At 40.6% G+C, this 18,782-nt stretch overlaps 5 protein-coding genes across 5 annotated transcripts; 3 read left to right on the top strand and 2 right to left on the bottom strand.

Moving 5' to 3' along the window:
• Positions 1 to 2,478: 2,478 nt before the first annotated feature.
• MELLADRAFT_64807 (uncharacterized protein) lies at positions 2,479 to 3,411 on the top strand (the record flags this gene model as incomplete). Its single annotated transcript, XM_007412268.1, has 5 exons — positions 2,479 to 2,535; positions 2,622 to 2,984; positions 3,114 to 3,123; positions 3,213 to 3,266; positions 3,350 to 3,411. The coding sequence occupies 5 exons, from the start codon at positions 2,479 to 2,481 to the stop codon at positions 3,409 to 3,411; spliced, it is 546 nt and encodes a 181-aa protein (XP_007412330.1).
• An 896-nt stretch (positions 3,412 to 4,307) lies between these two features.
• Positions 4,308 to 5,805, top strand: MELLADRAFT_108363 (uncharacterized protein; the record flags this gene model as incomplete). The annotated part of the gene is made up of 3 exons (XM_007412269.1): positions 4,308 to 4,413; positions 4,810 to 5,065; positions 5,133 to 5,805. 3 exons carry the CDS (start codon positions 4,308 to 4,310, stop codon positions 5,803 to 5,805), a joined length of 1,035 nt encoding a protein of 344 aa, XP_007412331.1.
• A 2,265-nt stretch (positions 5,806 to 8,070) lies between these two features.
• On the top strand, positions 8,071 to 8,391 carry MELLADRAFT_30168 (uncharacterized protein; the record flags this gene model as incomplete). Its single annotated transcript, XM_007412270.1, has 1 exon — positions 8,071 to 8,391. A coding segment is annotated over one exon (321 nt), but the record flags the coding sequence as incomplete, so codon positions are not given.
• Positions 8,392 to 9,671: 1,280 nt separating this feature from the next.
• Positions 9,672 to 11,609, bottom strand: MELLADRAFT_44172 (uncharacterized protein; the record flags this gene model as incomplete). The annotated part of the gene is made up of 5 exons (XM_007412126.1): positions 9,672 to 10,076; positions 10,168 to 10,486; positions 10,553 to 10,754; positions 10,856 to 10,974; positions 11,067 to 11,609. 5 exons carry the CDS (start codon positions 11,096 to 11,098, stop codon positions 9,888 to 9,890), a joined length of 861 nt encoding a protein of 286 aa, XP_007412188.1.
• A 969-nt stretch (positions 11,610 to 12,578) lies between these two features.
• Positions 12,579 to 18,301, bottom strand: MELLADRAFT_49120 (uncharacterized protein; the record flags this gene model as incomplete). The annotated part of the gene is made up of 13 exons (XM_007412125.1): positions 12,579 to 13,024; positions 13,111 to 13,222; positions 13,287 to 13,330; positions 13,409 to 13,515; positions 13,611 to 13,699; positions 13,804 to 14,208; positions 14,371 to 15,021; positions 15,130 to 15,296; positions 15,370 to 15,467; positions 15,565 to 16,044; positions 16,127 to 16,217; positions 16,304 to 16,415; positions 16,495 to 18,301. The coding sequence occupies 13 exons, from the start codon at positions 18,299 to 18,301 to the stop codon at positions 12,784 to 12,786; spliced, it is 4,404 nt and encodes a 1,467-aa protein (XP_007412187.1).
• Positions 18,302 to 18,782: the final 481 nt, after the last annotated feature.

Raw genomic sequence — 18,782 nt, 5'->3', positions numbered from 1 at the left:
AAGATTCCAACAACTTTCCCTGCGCGGTAAAGTGTGGTTTGTATGTGAGGGAAGCAGGAAATTTCACAAAACTACTTAATCACACTTAACAACTGGAGCTTCCGTGCCAGAAGTTCACGATTAGTCATAAGCCCCTCTGCGAGGGCGCGGACGCGGCCGCGCAGAGAGGGCTTTGTTAAGCTAAATTTGGTGGTGGATGTTTCATTTTTCTGCATTTATGGCGTTCAAACATGCGCGAGAAATTTGCAAGTTGCGAGAAAGTTCTGTGCAAGTTCTTTTAAACATCTCGCATAGAACTTCCACAAAACTTGCAGACTTAAGAAAGTTATGTGTGAACCTAGGCTTCCCCGCTTCGAGGACTCAGTTTGCCCTTGATGAGATACATACAGCAGGGGGTTGTGAAAAAATTAATTAAGCAAGATCCGTGCAAGATTTCTTGCACGGATCTTGCACGGATCTTGCACATTGGTTTTGCAAATTTCTTGCACATGTTTGAACACCATAATTAAAGAATTTGCAGAATGTAAATTCCTCAAGTCAACACGCCCTAAGATTTTATGATTCGAATCCATTTAATGGGTTATTGATCTCATCTACACAATCTGGAAACAGTGTGTTCTTTTGTGATCAATCTTCTACATGTGTGCTTCATTTGCTCTATAAGAAGAGAAAGTGTTCAAAAGATCAAGTTTTGAGTGGAAAGTTTTGTCAAGTGTTGAATTACCCCTGCCGGAAGGATATGAAGGAATATTGCAAAAAGTTTGGTTAAATTCCGACTACATAATCATATTGCATTCGGTGGAAAATTCTCAAAAATCTGCTTGGATTTCTCATCAAATTCATGGTTTCTGGTACATTTATTTGTTTGTCTTGGCTCCGTCGACCAGGGTCCAGTGGATGGTAACCATTATGGGCCATTCCCTCGAATTTTGGATTGTCTTCTTTTGTCTCGTTTTTTGCTCGTTTCTTTTTTGTGAAGAACATAGCAAGCGTTAAACTTATTGAATTACCTCACCTCTCTTGACGAGCTCCTGAGGTTTACAACGAGATAGAAACATTGATAAGTTCAAACAAGTAACAGCCTCTGGCTTTTCGTTTGCTTTCAATCATCCTATCTTTGTTCTCTAAACCTTACCCACCCAACCTGACTTGGAAGGACTCAGATCTATGACTCTGGACGCCAAGAATTCCTCAAGGCTGTGATATATACCCACTGCCAGATCGAAGAAAGAAGTGGTGTTGAAGAGGAAGTATCCCAACCTGCGGAATGGATCATAATGTTACCGTCACGGGATAGGTTACCAATCGTCTCCAATTATATTTACAATAAAGGGTCTATACCAAACTTAACAAAGTCCCTCGCGCCAAAGGCCCGAGGCTTGAGCGAGGGACTTACGGCTAATGTTGAATTTCAAGCATGAGATCAGCCGGGGCATTTTGCCAAAACCACCTCCGTCTTATAATTGTTTTTTTCGCAATTATCAATCTCTAAACTCTCAAAACAAACAATATGCGCACTTGTTCCCTCTATGTTTTCCAACTCTCCTTTTTCCAAAAGATTCAGCGGCTCATGAGACATATGGAAAAAACCTTTGGGGCCAAAATGATCTGGCTCCTCAGGGCCGTACACGACTGCGGTGGACTAAAATACACTTTGTGGGACAAAACCTCGAAACTAATATGATCAAACTATTGTTTTGCACGTCTGGTGGTGGTCACTCTATACAAGTCCACGTACCAAAAGCCTTCTATTGTTGCTATCGTTTGCTCTGCTGATACTTCAAATAAGCACTTTCGCTCTCAATTCATATTGAATCCAGTAGCCACGAGCTTTTCACGGTGGATTAGGACCAATAATGCATTGCAAAAGTGTTGTTTTGACTGTACCTCAAAATTGAATGTTTCTGACGCGCAGCAAACCTCGTTGCCGTCAGCCTTGTTAGCCCCGGCTGTTAGCCCCGAAAGTTTTTTCCATATGTCTCATGAGCCGCTGAATCTTTTGAAAAAAGAAGAGTTGGAAAACATAGAGGGAACAAGTGCGCATATTTTTTGTTTTGAGAGTTTAGAGATTGATAATTGCGAAAAAAACAATTATAAGACGGAGGTGGTTTTGGCGAAATGCCCCGGCCGATCTCACGCTCAAAAATCGACATTAGCCGTAAGTCCCTCGCTCAAGCCTCGGGCCTTTGGCGCGAGGGACTTTGTTAAGTTTGGTCTATACATACGCCTACTTTGACGCGCGCGCAGATTTGGGGAGCGAGGTGTACAAAAAGCAGTGTGTGTCAATGTTGATTTTGTTCATTCCATCCTCATCCCCTCTCTCATCGGTTTTGCTTGTGAATAGACTTTTCCTTCTTCTTCTTTGACATCTTGTTTTCCCTCATTCGTCGCTCTCAAAGACCTGAACAACAAACTCGACCATTACAGATCTTTCTTCCTTGCTTTTGGACACACGCATACACCATCCTGAATTTCAGTATGAGCTTATCTTTATTCACATCTCTCGTCTTGAGTCTTTGTATCTTTTTACCAAACGTAAGTTACCTTCAACGTTCTATAAAAGTTTTCAGAAACACTAATTCAGAGCACGAGTGGGTTTTCCTTTTGGTGGGATTCCGTAGTTGATCTTAGCAGACCACCCAGCCCAAAGTGCACACGTATATTGGCGTTGGAAAGATGAAGGAAACTCAAATGCATGGGACCATAGTATCTTCACAGGACATGCAACAATCACTTGGACAAGAAAAGGAGGTTGTTTGAAAACAGGCGAAACAAAAAATTTCATTACTGAGATCACTACTGATCCAGTTCAAATCACAGCAGAAACTAAAAACAAAAGTGGAGATTATATGGATCCTAAGAGTGTTGTTCATTGGGCTCATGGCAAAGATACCAGTGCTGGTGCTTGTGACGCTTATTCGAGGTCTGATTTTTGGGTTTATAATCGAGATCGAACTCAGAGGATGAAGATCCGATTACCTGATGTAAGTCTTGATTGGATTTCTTTGAAGGAATGTTTGGGTTGATAAAATGTCTGCTTTCGTGTCTTAACCACTTTGATATGTATGAACGATACCTCATCTTTGAACAATACCTTTCCAATATCTTATCAGATCTGTAATGGTACGTTGATTCATCAAGAGCTTAAACTTCTTCAATTTCCACACTTCATCAACTGATCATATATCTTGGTTTTTGGAAATCTTCAACAGATAACAATTGTAAAGGTCCAGACAAAGAGAGACCGAATGTTCAATGTTTGAAAGGTGAGTGTTTTGCTTGATGATCTGTTTGCTTCAAACCGATTTGTTGACGAAAATCATTGTTCTTGGGTTCTGCTTACACACAGGTCCAAAAGGAAGGGTTGTCATGTACCTGGACAAATGGATTGATGAATGCTTCGAACGTTGAGCTTAGGTTCTCCGCCTTCTCATCTCCTTGTTTCGAGTTTGAAAATAGGCAAACCAGTCATTTATACTTTTTTTTATTTTCCATCTGCTTTTTCTTTACCTGATGCGTGTGACGATCATCCACATACACCTCTGAAGAGCCTTGATGGATTTTTTCGTGTCTTGTATCTCTATGTATTTGTTGTGTGTTGTCCAATTTATTTAGACTTTTTTTCGTTCTTTACTTCTCTTCTTTATGAATTACACATTGTGCCATTTTCATGTCAGAACATTATCCATATCTAAGTCATTGAATTCTACTTCAATCATCTTCTATTCTGATGATTTACCAAGTAAAGATTTAGGTAAACTCACTTGTGATAGAATGGAAATTTTGATGTTGGATAATCTAATGTGGACCTGGTGATATAAGAGCCGGGAGTTGGCCTTGGTCTGTATATACAACCAATGCATTTCCGTTTTTCCGTGCACGTTTCTTGTGTTTCAGAGTCCAGACTCATGAGAGGTTGCGCGCCAGAATTTCCCCTTTTCTGATTACCATTCCCAATAAATGTTGAAACCTTTAGCTTCAAATTAAGTTGTATCACTATGCATGACCTTTGCAATATCTGTTAATCTGATTTATGAGTGCAAGGACAAATATTGCCACATGCAAAGTTCAGGTTCAAGAAAGAAATGACGTAGTCAGAGGTTCATGGTGATATCACAAGTTGGACGGGATTCACTATCACACTTATGATAAATTTCAGTGAAGCACGATCAAAAGACCTTGATCAGGGATGATACGACAATCCTAAACCATGCGTGCCTCAATTTCAATCTTGTTTTTCTTATATCAAATTCTAGTAGGACTTGAATTTACCCGCTTCTTGATGGCAGAACTGAACATCTTCCGTCATGCCTGTCTTCGCATTTTCAACATCGGATGTACATAGCACGATACCCTTTTGGAAGACATGTCTCTGGGAACCTGAGACAACTTCACTCCTTGCTCCGGATCTAGGTGCTGTACATCCCTAGACCTCACATCCTAGTATGTTGTAGAACTGAATTGCCGACCAAGAGTTAAGGTCTCAGCATGGGCAGATTTGTGACAGAATCAGAGGGCCTCTCACTTCATCATCACGTTGAAAATACTCAGCCTGGAATTTAGATAGTCGGTCTCGAATTTCTGCCTCCCCTGCATCATCTCATCGTAATCGTGAACAATTATTTAAATGTATTCACTTTTGTTCCACCAATGGATCTTTCTCATTCTCTTTTATCGTTCTTTTATGAACTGCAGAGCTAGCTCAAAACGAGAATTAAAACGTTTGTCGTCATTTGTTTGGCAAAACTTCAGATGAAGATTCAATATATACTAACCTAAATTTGAAAAAAAAACCTTGATGTTTATTAGTTCCTGAAACAGTAGTGGGCAAGGTTTACTTACTCAAAGGGAAACAAGCCGAAGACACATATTCAGCTGATCGGTCAAAATCCCAGAAAGTTCCTCTTCACGATCTGCGAGATATGGAAGACAAACCGAATTTGGAAACCGATGGATTCACTTATGTTTCCGGATGGCATATCAACGGAATTGAGGATATGGTAGAATTTTCTGAAGAACACAGAGCAGCCTTGGAAGCAGATTCTGTTGAGCTCGTTAAAGAGTTGTAAGTAAATCTTCAAAGACATGTCCCCTATATAATTAAAAGTGACTCATTGAGTTTGAATCTTTAGGACAGGGGCAAAGTCAGCATACACCTATTCAATGTATTTCAGAGATCACACTTCACCAAACGCGCCAAAATCGGCTCCCGTCATTCACTCTGATATGTCACCAGAAGGGGCTGAATACATGAAAGGCGTAGCACGAAAGGTATTTTTGACTTCGCCGGATCCAATGGAGATTAGATTTGGAAAGTACATGAGAGAAGGTAAAAATATTGCGATCTTTAATGTCTGGAGGCCGATCTGTACTGTCGAAGATAATCATCTTGGTCTTTGCAATTGGAGATCACTTGTGAAAGAAGATGCCGTGAATTTTAACATCAAACCACACAACGGCCTCAGTTCAGCTCAAGCATGGAAGTATAGAGAAGGTCAACAGTGGTTTTATCTCAGCAAACAGCAACCCAATGAAGCATTTGTCTTCATGCAACATGATAGCCGCGCACCAGATGGCCATGGTATCAATGTACCACACGCTTCCTTTAAACTCAAAAAGGATGCCGGTAAACCACCTACACGAATGAGCTTTGAGGCTAGAGTCGTTGCAATTCTCGGTACACCCACTGATCCACCAATCGAACCACCAATCGGAGGAAGACTTTCAGAATTTCATACTTACATGTTATCAGGAATTAATCATGTCATCAATCGAATTATCCCCACTTCATACATAGACGTGTAAATCACCAAAAAAACACAAGCACCATTGATCTTTTGAGCCTTTTGGTGGTTCATACAATCATTCACAGTTTGGAACACTAAACAACATTGATAATCTTGCAACATTTCTCAAACCTATGGTTCCCTCTTGCTTTCACGTATATATCACAATACAATCTTAAGTCCATTTTTCAACTCTCACAACATGTTTATCACATTCCTTCCTATGTTCCTTTGTTTATTGCTACTGGCCCCACCTAAGTGATGATTATTTGAGGAATCATTGTTCCACATGCTTCCTTTGCTTTGCAAGAAGATAAAGTGACCAAAAGAACAAGTTTTGGGTGTAATCGCTACAATGGCTGAATCATTCCTAGATGAACTACATACTCGCAGGAATATTGGAAAATTCTTGGTGGGATACTTACATTGTGATCTAGCAATTGACTTTGATAACATTCTATGAAAATGTTTTGCACTTCTCATTATAGCATTAGTCTTGGCTACGTCGACCAGGTCTGGGCCACTCCCTGGGTCTCAGTTTGTTTCTTCTGTCACATTTGTTCTCATTTCTATTTTGTGGAGAACTAACGAGTAGAAAACCTATCAAAGTCTCTCTCTCCTCTCTTGCTGAGCTCGCAAGGTTTAGTTCGTGATTAGGGATGTGATAGGACTGAGCAAGTACAATCATCAAGCGGCTCCCCGGGACGTTTCAAGCGTCCTCACTTCACGTGCCACACAATTCCCAACCAGATGCCCGTCTGCTATGTAACACGTGGACAGTTTCTGCTGTTTCAGAGGTTGCACACCAAGCTTTCCTCGTTGTGAATGCTGCTTTTCCGAAGAAATGTCGAATCCTTCAGCTTTGGATCAAGTCGTAAACATAACCCCAGTCATGGCCGCGCGATTGGATACTCTACAGTCTGATTCATGACTGTACCCCATCCAACATGACACAATCTCTTTGGTTTGAAAGAATCATCCGACATGTGGATCATGAATTCGCCTGAATTGTATGTCCTTGGTGAAAAGTACATCTTGATCTCAAACAGTACCACTCCATGAAAAGTTGCAAGTCAAAGCAAAGAATAATGTAGATGAAAACTCCAATCACACATTTATCACTTGGGGAAGGATTTATCACGCTGTAGTTTGGATCATTTTCAGTGAACCACAGTCATTGCCCTTGAGAAATGAGATGGAAATCCAAGATTATGCGTGCCTTGATTTCAACATATGTACGCGTACATAGTTGCTTTGAGTACCGTAATTGCATGATGTTCTCTCGGAAGAAATGGTTGGGGAGCCTGAAACACTCCACTTCTGAGTCCGAATGTAAGAGCTGTACATTTCTTGACCTTACATCCTAGTACATGTCTCGTATAAGAACATAATTGCCGATCAAGAGTTAAGGTCTCAGCATGACCAGGGTTGTGACAGAAGTGGAGGGTGTAAGAGCACACCGAAACTCCTCAGCCTATAAGTACTTTAGATAATCGGTGTCATTATGATCATATCTCTTCATAGCCTGTATCTCTTCATCAAATAACGATCTCTTCATCAAAAACAACTATTTAAATGTATTCATCTTTGTTCCAGAAATTCATCTTTTTCGGTCTCTTCTATCGTTCTTTTATAAACTGCAAAAGTTTTCCAAAACGAGAATTAATTAGTTCGTGTTCATTTCTTTTCCAAAACTTCAGATGAAGATACAATAGTAACCTAAACTTGAAATTGAATTAACCTTTATGCTGATTAGGTCCTGAGGGAGTTATAGCTAACGTTCACTGTCTGGTAGGCAAAGAAGCCGAAAATACTTATGTAATTGATAAGAGTTATCCGGTCCCTCTTCACGATCTCCGAAATCTAGCAGAAAAACCAAATTTAGAAAAAGATGGATTTACTTATGCCCCAGGAAGACATATCGAAGGAATTGAGAATATGGTAGAGTTCTCTAAGGAACATAAAGCAGCCTTGGAAGCAGATTCTGTTGAGCTCGTTAAAGAGTTGTAAGTAAATCTTTAAAGTGATCTGCCTTCAAATGTAATCAAAAGAGGCTCATTGACTTTGCATATTTAGGACAGGGGCAAAATCAGCATACGCCTATGCAATGAATTTCCGAGAATACACTTCACCGGACTCCGCAGGACCAGTTCACGTAATTCACTCTGATATGTCACCAAAAGGTGCTGAATATTTGAAAGGCGTAGCAAGTAATACATTTCTGGCGTCAACAGATCCAAAGGAGATTAGATTTGGAAAATACATGTGGGAAGGTAAAAATATTGCAATCCTGAATGTTTGGAGGCCAATCCATGCGGTTCAAGACAATCATCTTGGTTTCTGCAAATGGGATTCACTTGTGAAAGAAGATGCTGTGGAAGCTAACATCAAACCAGACGGATCCTGGAATTCACTTCAGGCATGGAAGTATAGAAAAGATCAAAAGTGGTTTTATCTCAGCGAACAGAAACCCCATGAAGCATTTGTCTTCATGCAACATGATAGCCGTGCACCAGATGGCCATGGTATCAATGTACCCCACGCTTCTTTCAATCTAGAAAAAGATGCCGATAAACCACCTACACGAATGAGCTTTGAGGCTAGAGTTGTTGCAATTCTAGGTACACCCACTGATCCACCAATCGAACCACCAATTGGAGGAACACTCTCAGAATTGCATACTCACATGCTATCTCGAATTAATCAATTTGTCAAGCAAATTGGCCAAGCGCAATAAGGAAATCCCAAAAGAAAAGGGAAAACTTGGACTACTTGTGCCTTCTGGTGGTTCATACAATTACTGTTTGAAGCGTCCCACAACATCATTAATCTTGCACCCATTTGTACCACAAGTCTCTTTCATCTATCACACATACATCACTATCATCATAATATTTTCATAATATTTAATCCCAGAGGCACTTCGCTTACAAAACTCGACGAAATCCACCATTAGTGTGATTTTCCAGTTTTGGCCGTTGTCAGAAATATTTCACTGCAAATCAATCTGCATTGCCCATCATCATTGCCAATTCCCATCACAATCTCGCGTAACTCCATCTCTCAAAGCAACATACTTTCCACATTCTCGATAAATGTCAAGCCTGATGTACCACAATTACGGAGATTGAATATGGTGCTCTTCATCTGCCTCACGCTTATGGCGTACCAGTGGAGTTTCTACGACATTTTTGCGTAGGGGTGAATTTGGGCCAATCAGCTCGCTTCAAATCAAGCTAATCTCGCCTTCTATTTCCTACGATTTGCTTCATGTCCTATACATTTGGGGTTCTGTCTTCATCGCTATTGACGCACATACAGCTTTGATTGGCCCCAACCTCTTAGATAATCATATCTATCAGGTCAGTCATCTTACGAACTTCAGCAGAGTCAGACCTGAACAAATGTTTCTGATCCCTGTCATATTTTGGCACTCACGGTTTGAATTTACCAGATTCTTCGAAACATGAGGTCCACAGATTGTCCACAGTCCCAATGGTTCACTCAAGGAATGACAGGACTATGAGCAAGATGTAACTTTGATGATGGCGTGAGTTTGAATATGATCTTGATCAATGTCAAGATATTGACATGTTCTCTGTTTTCAGCGACTGGTATCATGAGTCAGTGCAAACTTACCTTTTGTAATTCGGATGCAAATGAGACCGTAAATCCTTAATCGTCTCTGAGTCAAAATCACTTTCAAAACTCGGAATGGTAGCACGAGCGATGACATTCTCAGATAATACCAATCAGCAGGATTTAATGTTGTCCCCGCCAAAAAAAACTATGTAGCAAAAGGTATGTACGCGTACATACTTGCTTTGAGTACCGTAAATATGAAATGAGATCAGTTTTGATTTGCAAAAATGATCAAACATGATTATTCCATTCAATGTGTTAGATTTCAAGTTTCAGATCTGTAAACAAAATAAGATGATCATCAACAACATTATGATTCATTCCCTAGAACATCTTCCAATCTTCCAAAGATTTTATGTTCATTCAATCCCATGAATAAAAAGTAAAATTAAAGCCCTGATACAATATGAGAATATAAAAGTTACAGATTCAACCAAGAAAAAAAAGACAATGAAGAAATCAAACAACTCTCGAGATGTTTCCTTCATCAGTTATTACCGTTATAGGATCAGATTTTACTTTAGGTTGTGGCTCTTGAATTTGATCAATCTTGTTTTCTGTTTCGGTTAGACCAGTTTCTTTTTGAAGAGCTTTGCCGTGGTAATGAGTGGAGGTTTTAGCAGCTGGCCAAAGATCAAGTATAAAAGTCTGATTGTTTTTTTTCAAAAAGACCATTAGATATCAAGAATTAGTTGAAATTAAAGTATATCAAGTGTGAAAGGAAAAAGAGATGGCTTACCATAAAGTAGAACATAAGGATAAAAGAAACAAGCCATTCACAAGCACCAGCAGCAGAGATCACAACGTTACAACGATCCGAAGTATTTTTTCCATGACAGATACCATATAAGATAGCAAAGAGAACAGCAACTCCAATGGCTAAACCAACGATACATAATTTAAGAAGAGCATTTCTTTTTAAATGAGCTCTTGATGGGTGATCTTGATGTAAATAAATGATTTCTATCGTTTGACAGATAGAAGAGAATGCAACGCATAGGATGAAAAGGATTGTAAAAGACCAATGTAATGTAGAGTGTGCGAACGTATTAAAGCAGCTATGGGAAAGAAACAGTCAACTCGATGTTTCTTAACTTTTGTGAGATTTGAAGATAAAAACTTACGATAACATTAATAACCAAAAACCACCTAAAGTACCAGTGATTAAAGAAGCAATACCCCAATAAGTTTCTCTACGTCTGATTGTACCGGGTATCCGATTTGAATGTCTAAGCCATCTTTCAGATAAAAGACTTAAAGTATAGAATATAAATACCAGGGCACAACCTGGTATAAATAAAGCTAAGTGAGCAGCTCCTGCATCGGCTATTGAGGCAAAGGGATGAATTTTACGATTCGTGTTAGGAAATTCCAAACGGTCAAGAGAGGAAAATTTGATGTTTTTTTGACATGAAATTGGTACGTACAAATGAAGACTACTGTTGCTTCTCTATCTTTGTATTGTCGATGATCATCACGTAAGATCCAAAGTAAAAGTAAACCTAAAAGGGTAGAAAGCCAAGCTAGACTTGCCATGACTGGAAACCTTTTTGGTTTGCAACAAAAACAGAAATCAGTCTTCTCTCTTTCAACCAAGCTGGACGCGTCAAAGGGATGATGGTAAAGAAGGCTGTTTACCAAACATAAGCTCCGTAGGTGATAAACTTCATTTTTGTTCCTCTTGTAAGTTTGAAGGCTTTTGAATGGGTTTCGGATGTCAAAGGAAGTTCTTTAGGATTAAAGGTTTTGGAATTAATGAGTTTGGTTTTCGATGGAAAAGTCGAAGGAATTAAAAGATTAGTAAACAAGAAATCTAAAAAGAGAAAGGTCACAAAGGATATCGATTTTAAGAACAATGAGCAAAATGAATTATAAACTAGACTAAGACGAATCGAATGAAAATTTCAAATCAATCTGGAATAGGACCAAGTGAAGACAGGATCAAGATCAGGATGCATTCGAATTAGGAGAAGGCCTATTAGTCAACTTGTGTCCATTCGTTATTCGCCATTCGCCATGAGTTGCCATTTCTACTATCTTGGTATGTTTGACATTCGCCATTTGAGATTGATTGTATGCGTCACATCCATCAGGTTGGATCATATCATATCATATTGGATGGAGATCGTAACTATCGTAAGTCAGCAAACTTGGAATCGAACCAATCAAACTTTAGATTTATCAAACCTCTGACGTCATCTCATCGTGAACCACTTTGATATTGGCGAAGTTCCAGACAAGCTCATGTCACAGATAATTCACACTTCTATCAATCACATATCGTGAGTTTGGGGAGTTTCACAACGGTTGATCAAGTTCATTTTGGGTGAAGCAAACTCAAGGACAATTCTAGCTTACCCAAAATAACTGGAAGTTCATTAGGATAATGCTTAGCTGATTGTCAGTGATTTGAGGTATTGAAGTCTGCTTCATGATACGAATTGAGTCAGTAGGGATCTTCAAAGAGATGAATAAGAATACAGAAAAAATTGAATGAGAAGAGGAAACCCTCAAAAAGGAAAAGAATCACCTCTTTGTCTTCACATCAATATGTGCTACTCAAACTGCTTGTATATCTGAACTTGGCTCTCTTATATCCAAGAAGACAGGACGCCTACAAATGATGATGATCTAAAATTATGAGAAACCCAGTAACAAAGGAAAGAGATCAAATGCAAAGAACAAAAGAATAGGCCGTTTAAATAGTGAACAACAAAATGATAACGCAATTGTGCAAACGAAACAAAACGACATGACGTCATAACACAAAATGAAAGGCTGAGAGAAAGATGTATACTCTTCTTCCTTCACGAAAGTTTCTTTGAGATTCTGCTTTGCAATTGTGTGGTTTGGCAATATGTTAACAACTGATGTAGTCAAACTCATACCTTCTCGATCTCTATATCTACCTTGACAGTCGTGGTGGTCTTTCATATCTCAGGCCGCATCTGATAATTTTCGAAAGACAAGACGTTGGATCGAGTTGAATTCTCTCCGAGATCCTTCAACTGATCCAATCAAAAGGGACTGAATGGATTTCTTATGACGGTTGATAATTTTTACAAAAATTCATACTCAAGTCATATCGTACTGACTCGACCTCTCTCCTCAAAAAAATCTATGAGCGCTTCCAAAATGCCTCTTGAAATACTGCTGAATAAAATTTTGATTTGCATTTTTGAATGAGGAATTAACAATCAGCCTAAAACCCAATACAAAATTCTAATACAATAAGTCAACAAACAAATTAATCATGTTCTCTATATCACAATTTTGAGTTAAAAAGCTAACAACAACATTTTTTTTTATAAAACGTCCTTTCACCTCTCTACTCTTCAATGGAAAAAAACGAATCTCATAATCCAATCTTTCCTTTCTGACTTTTCTTTCTACTCCAAATCTGATCTCGACCAAAGACCCAAACTAAAAGAAAATTAAAAAGAACATATAAAAAGAATATTCCTAAAACATGATAACTTTGTTGATAAGCTCCTTTGGTACCTAGAAGTTCATCTACAAATTCATCCCCATTCGAGTAAGGGCAGTATTGACATTGATTGTTAACCTTACCAAAACCTGACATGTACTCCTCGCATCTGCGCGAAAGTGCGAGTGATATAAATCATACATATCATCAGACGATGATGAGGTTCATTGAGGATTGTGTGTAAAGGTTACTCACGTCATCGATGGTGGTGGAGTGATATCGACCCATTCGTGATCCACACAACGTACTGGCACATCATGTAAAACGACGGATAACACTGCCCTCACATACCATTGGAATGGTGAGACTGTGTAATGCGACCAAAGTAAGCTATGGGTTTCCAACCCAGATGTGATCAGAAGGAGACGTACTCCAATACATCCATCTCCAGTAAAATGGCATTTGATCATATGGTCTATAGCATCACCAACAAAATGTTCAGCAATATATCACAAATTCAAGTAGAAGAAGAATGAATGCAAAAGATATTCACATCAAGCTTCCGTTGAACGCTTCCATCGATACCAAGAAGAATGGTAGAAGATTGGCTACTACGCCAATTGTAGGTGCCAATCCAGATATCCAAATAGCCCATGTTACCTATTCATATGCAAATCGATGTCGGTGTCAGTGATGATCAAAGAATAAGTAGGAAAAAGTATGCTACACACCTGGAACAAGAAAAACAATTGGACAGCGATGAAGGCTAAGAAAAGCAGTAGAATTGTGATCGGTCTGTGAGTAAGGGGAAACGCCGCATTTAGAGAACCAGAAGGAAAACTCACTGAACGCTATGGTTTCAAAATTGATCGGATATCCAACTATAACCAAACCCAATCATTGTCATGAGCTTCTTTCCAACCCGATCAAAAGTGAAATCAAACTCACCACCCCAAAACCAAGTGATCCAAAAAATAAGGCCAGATGCGATACAATATGGCAATTCAGCCAATACGAAGCCAAGGGTCAAACTTGATTTACGATAAACACCCGATCGAGATTCTCGTAATTGGTATACATTCTTGAGTAAAAAAGATTTCATGATCAATTGATTCATGATCACCGGAGGAACAAAGAGAATCAAGAAGACACTAAAGACTCTTGACTTCAAACCAGATAAAGATAATGGTTCTTGGGTTCCAAAGCTCAATCCTATCAGTCCTCCAATGACTAAAGACGTAAAGAGTTGTGTAAAACTAAAGACGCTATCTCTCCAGAAATGCAATGAACATCGTCGAGTAAGTTCTAGGACCTCTTCTAACCAAGTTTGGGCACCTCTTGAAGCGTCTGTGGCTGGATAGCCTACTATTTGTTGCGAAAGTTCGTCAAGCCTGGATATCACTTCGATCTGTTCACGTGATTGAAGCCAGCGGAGTGCATTGGATTCACGGACAACGATGCTCTGACGTCCACGTGGATCTGTGACAATAATCGAGCCTTCCACGGTTGGTTTACGGTTTGTCCGCTCGAACGAGGTAGTTTCATTCGATCCATCCAAGTGAGATTCTTCCTCCTCCTCCTCATCTTGCTCATCCTCCCCCTCATCCTCATCCTCATCCTCATCCTCATCCTCATCTTCATCTTCATCTCCGCTCACCATCTCAATCAGATATTCCGCTGGATTCATACCCACTCCACATCTGTTTCCTACCATTCGATCTTCAAACCACTCAACAGCTCGTTCCCTTGGTCCAAAGTAGACAGTCCGTCCACCACGTTGAAGTAACAAAAGTCTGTCAAATTGTTCAAACATCTCCTTCGATGGTTGATGGATAGTAACTATGACACCTAATCCAGTCCCCTTTGCCAAGGAGCACAAGAGCTGAATGATATGGGCAGCCGCTCTTCCTTCTAATCCGCTCACAGGTTCGTCCACGCACAGCACCCGAGGTCGAGCCACCAATTCTACGGCAATGCTAAGTCGTTTGCGATCCTCAAGGCCCAGGCCAGCTTCAGGAGTTCCTATGATGGCATCAGCTATCGAGACTAACCCTAACATGTCCATCACTCGCTCTACATCTGCCAGTTTCGCCCAACGGGGTACCGAACGCGGTTGTCGAAGCAAAGCTGAGAATCTCAAAGCTTCTCTGACCGTTGATTTTTCACCTGAATGGCACATTCGAAACATGCAATTTAGTCTTCGGGGTCCATTTAGAGAATATACAGTGAAAGAGGTAACGAAAGGTTGAAACCGAAAACCAAATAGAGGCTCACAATGACAATCGATTTGTCCGACAAAACCGATAGATTTGTACGTCTCGGAACTGGGGCTTCGTCCATCTACCAGTACCCTACCCGACATACAGCCATCTGTCTCAGAAGATAATCTTCCTGCAATGACATTCAAAAGGGTCGTTTTACCAGCGCCTGATGCACCCATCCTTTTTTCGGTCCGAGGAGGAAACGAGATGAGTCTTGTGACGTAAGCGACCATCATAGACTGAAAAGACTCACAGGGCTGTACATTCGCCAGGCTGAATATAGCCTGTGATCCCAGTGAGAAGGTCAACAGGACCACTCGGCGTCTTGACTGACCAACTAAGATCTTTAAACTAAGAATTCACATGAATAAGTATTCGGCGATAAACTTAACTCCTCTTTCAGACAGAAGCTGGGATAGTGGATTGGTACCCAAAGCAGTGTACTCACAGTTACGACTGCCGGGTCAAATTGAGCCAAGGAGTCACCGATCAACCCATCATGTACATCAAGTAGATGGGCCCTAACCATATTATCATCATTGCCATTAGTTTCCTCTCCTTCCTTGCTTTCTTCCGACTCTTCTATACCTTCCAGCTTCCTCAACTTATTTCTAAAACTTTCGCTATCTTTGAACACTCTTACTGCACCCAATTTGAAAAAGTCTAAAGTAGAGCTGAACCAAATTGAAGCGAAAAAGAATATGAGGGCCAAGCCAAGGATCGACAGTAAGTTGGGAACCAAATGGTCGGATGAAAAACCATAAGATTCCTTTAGATAATCTTCGCCTTTCACCATTAATGAGCCTACTTGAGCACCTGGGACTGCACAAGTTTGATAAGCTGGATCATTATACGACGGTCCGCTGGGTACGATATGTTGCTCGGAGCATTTTAATTCAAGTCCACGGAACTCGTTCGCCAAGACCGCCTAAGGAGGAGAGAGGAGAGAGGATTGAGTTTCTATGTATGGATCAAAGCTTGTCGGATGAGTTGAGCAAAATATGCCTAACCTCATAAGCGTACGAAATTGGATCAATGTAGTATCGAATCCATCTCAGACCTGGTCGAATAGTCGGGGTAGGAATGAAGTATCCGGCATATCTATCAAGATGAAACGAAAAGCCCAGAAATGTTGGAACAGGTCAGCTGGATGCGATTCAAATATCTCAAGAAATCCCCATACATACACTACAAGTATATTAAGCGTGATACCACAATATCTCATGGCCTCGTCAAAGGATGGTGATAATGACGCAAACATTCTAAAGATGGCCGTCAAATTAAGAGCCGTGGCATAAACTGTGATTGATACCAGAATCAGTGAAAGTAAGCAGTCTGATTGTTCGGGAATCTCATCAGTCCAAAGAGTATAACTGACCAATCAAAAGATATGTTAGGAAGTGGGTGATATCAGCTTGTAGACCAGCCATAAAATATGTGATGGAACCAAAGAGTGAAACTTGAAATGCAATCAAAGGAAGATCGCTAATAGTCCGAGCTAATGCGAGTGCACCTGGAGAATAGAACCCAAATCGTCGATGTCGTTGAACTATAGGACGGCCAGCGAGTGTGTTGGCCAATTCTGATAGTTGAAGGTATCCATTGAACAGGATTGAAAGGAACAGGACCGATCCTCTGGTAAAAGCTGCTTCAGTGGTAGCTGGAAGTTGATAGAATAAGGAGCCAATGATGAATGACAGCATTACATTCACTATTGTCTTTGTCGTGTATGGTCGTAGATCGGCTCGAATCAAAGCCCACTGCCGTAAGACAAGGTATGCTACCTGTCTGAAGTAATTGACTGTATATGATGAGGAATTAGGTGTCCACCTATCTTTCTTGGCGCGATTGGCATGTAAGATGTGATGAGCCGGCCCGGAGGAAGGATAGATCGACTCGTATTCAATCATCTCCTGTTTAAGGGTATCATATTGCTTAGAGTGCTCGTAGGCCTTCACGAAGTCGAGCGGGGTACGGGGTACACGATCGTGATAACCGTCTCGAATGCGACAAGTCTCCGGATCGGTGACTGCACAGAGGAAATCGGCTGCAGGCTGTGCATCGGCTCGTTCAAAGCCGAGTTCTTCAAAATATTTCACTGCCTCTGAGATTGGACCAAAGTAAATCTGATGACCCGAATAGAGCAGGAGGAGCTTATCGAACTGAGAATACAATGAATCTGAAGCCTGACGTAAGCCTACAATTGCAGATCTTTTCCCTAATCTAGCCCATTCTTTAAGACTATCAATCATCTGAATTGCAGTAGAAGAATCGAGACCAGCTGTAGCGTTATCGAGACACAGGATCGAGCAATCTGTCATCAATCCCTCTAAAATGCTCACTCTCCTTCGTTCACCACCACTAAGCCCGTGTACATGGCTCGATCCAACGGGCGTGTCCAAGTTTGATAAGTTGAGTCGGAAAGCTCTAATCCAAGCTGAGATTTCAGTTAAAGTCCAATCTTTACGACTCATCCCATCAGATCGCCTTTCTGGAGTCTTGCAACGAGCTGCCAGAGACAAAGTTTGGCCGAGTGTGAGACTTCCGAAATGATCATCAGTCTCTTCAACTAAGACTACTTCGGACTGCAAACCGAGTTGATGGAGAGCTTTGGGAACGAGTGAACCATAGTCAAGTTGACCATCTATGATCGAAAATTTTGCTTCAGTTGAGGAAAGAGTTCGAAGGGTACTAGTGACTCCACTACCAGGTCGACCTAGAACGAGTAAAAGCTCAGATTGATGGAGAAGCCCATTGAGATGACTTAGGACTAGAATGGTGCGAGGGTTGGTCGGTTTTCGAGAGAGTAAATAGGTGTCTATTAGTGTTGTGAGTTTGAAGAGAGGGGTGGTAAAGAGTCGAATAAAAGCGCGTGGTAGATTGAGGACGAGAACATGATCGGAAGAATCGCTGTAGACAGATAGTTGACGAAATCGAAGTGGTAGACCTTCGGTTTTGAGACCAAGCAAATCAGAAGTGTGAGCTCTGGCTTGAAGGAAATTAGAAGTCGAACGACGTGAACGACAAGTCTTGATAATACTTGAGTTGGTGTTGATGTTGGTGTCGGTGGTAAGTGGGACTGAAGAGTTATTTTGATCAATAGTTGTAGATTGATCGATAGTAGTAGGATCGATGGATTGATCTGAAGTGGATATCAAGTTTTGAGGTAAATTGATCGTAGTCATCCTTTAAGAAGCTTCTTATGTAAGGGTAATGAGAATAGTCGATGATGATGATGATGATGAAATGTTGAGAATAGTCATGGAGGGAAAAGAAATTGGTCAACAGTTGATAAATAATTTCGAACGACTTTTACGTACTCCAAACCGTGCATACAGTCAACTCTACACTCAAAACTCTCATGATGCTCTACAACTTCATCAATCATTCATCAATCAACTCTCGATCTTGTCCTCACAGGTCCTCACACCCCGTCAAATCCCTTGATCGTCATTATCTTGGTGGTACCAAACCTACTACTCCACACCGGAACCCCTTCGAATCAGAATCACTCTTAAAACACTTCAAGTTGATGATCAAATTCCAACGCCTCTCTGTGTGCCGAAACGCCTACTTTTGGAGCGAATCATGAGCTTCTTGAAATTCTCAAGCGCGTTGACCATCGCCCAATGTATCATACGATTCCCAAAAGCATAGGCGTATGGA

Source organism: Melampsora larici-populina (assembly GCF_000204055.1).
Source record: "Melampsora larici-populina 98AG31 unplaced genomic scaffold MELLAscaffold_29, whole genome shotgun sequence".
In the NCBI taxonomy this organism is placed as follows: Eukaryota; Fungi; Basidiomycota; class Pucciniomycetes; order Pucciniales; family Melampsoraceae; genus Melampsora; species Melampsora laricis-populina.
The sequence above is the reverse complement of the archived record's forward strand: the minus strand, read 5'-3'. Positions and strand labels throughout refer to the sequence as shown.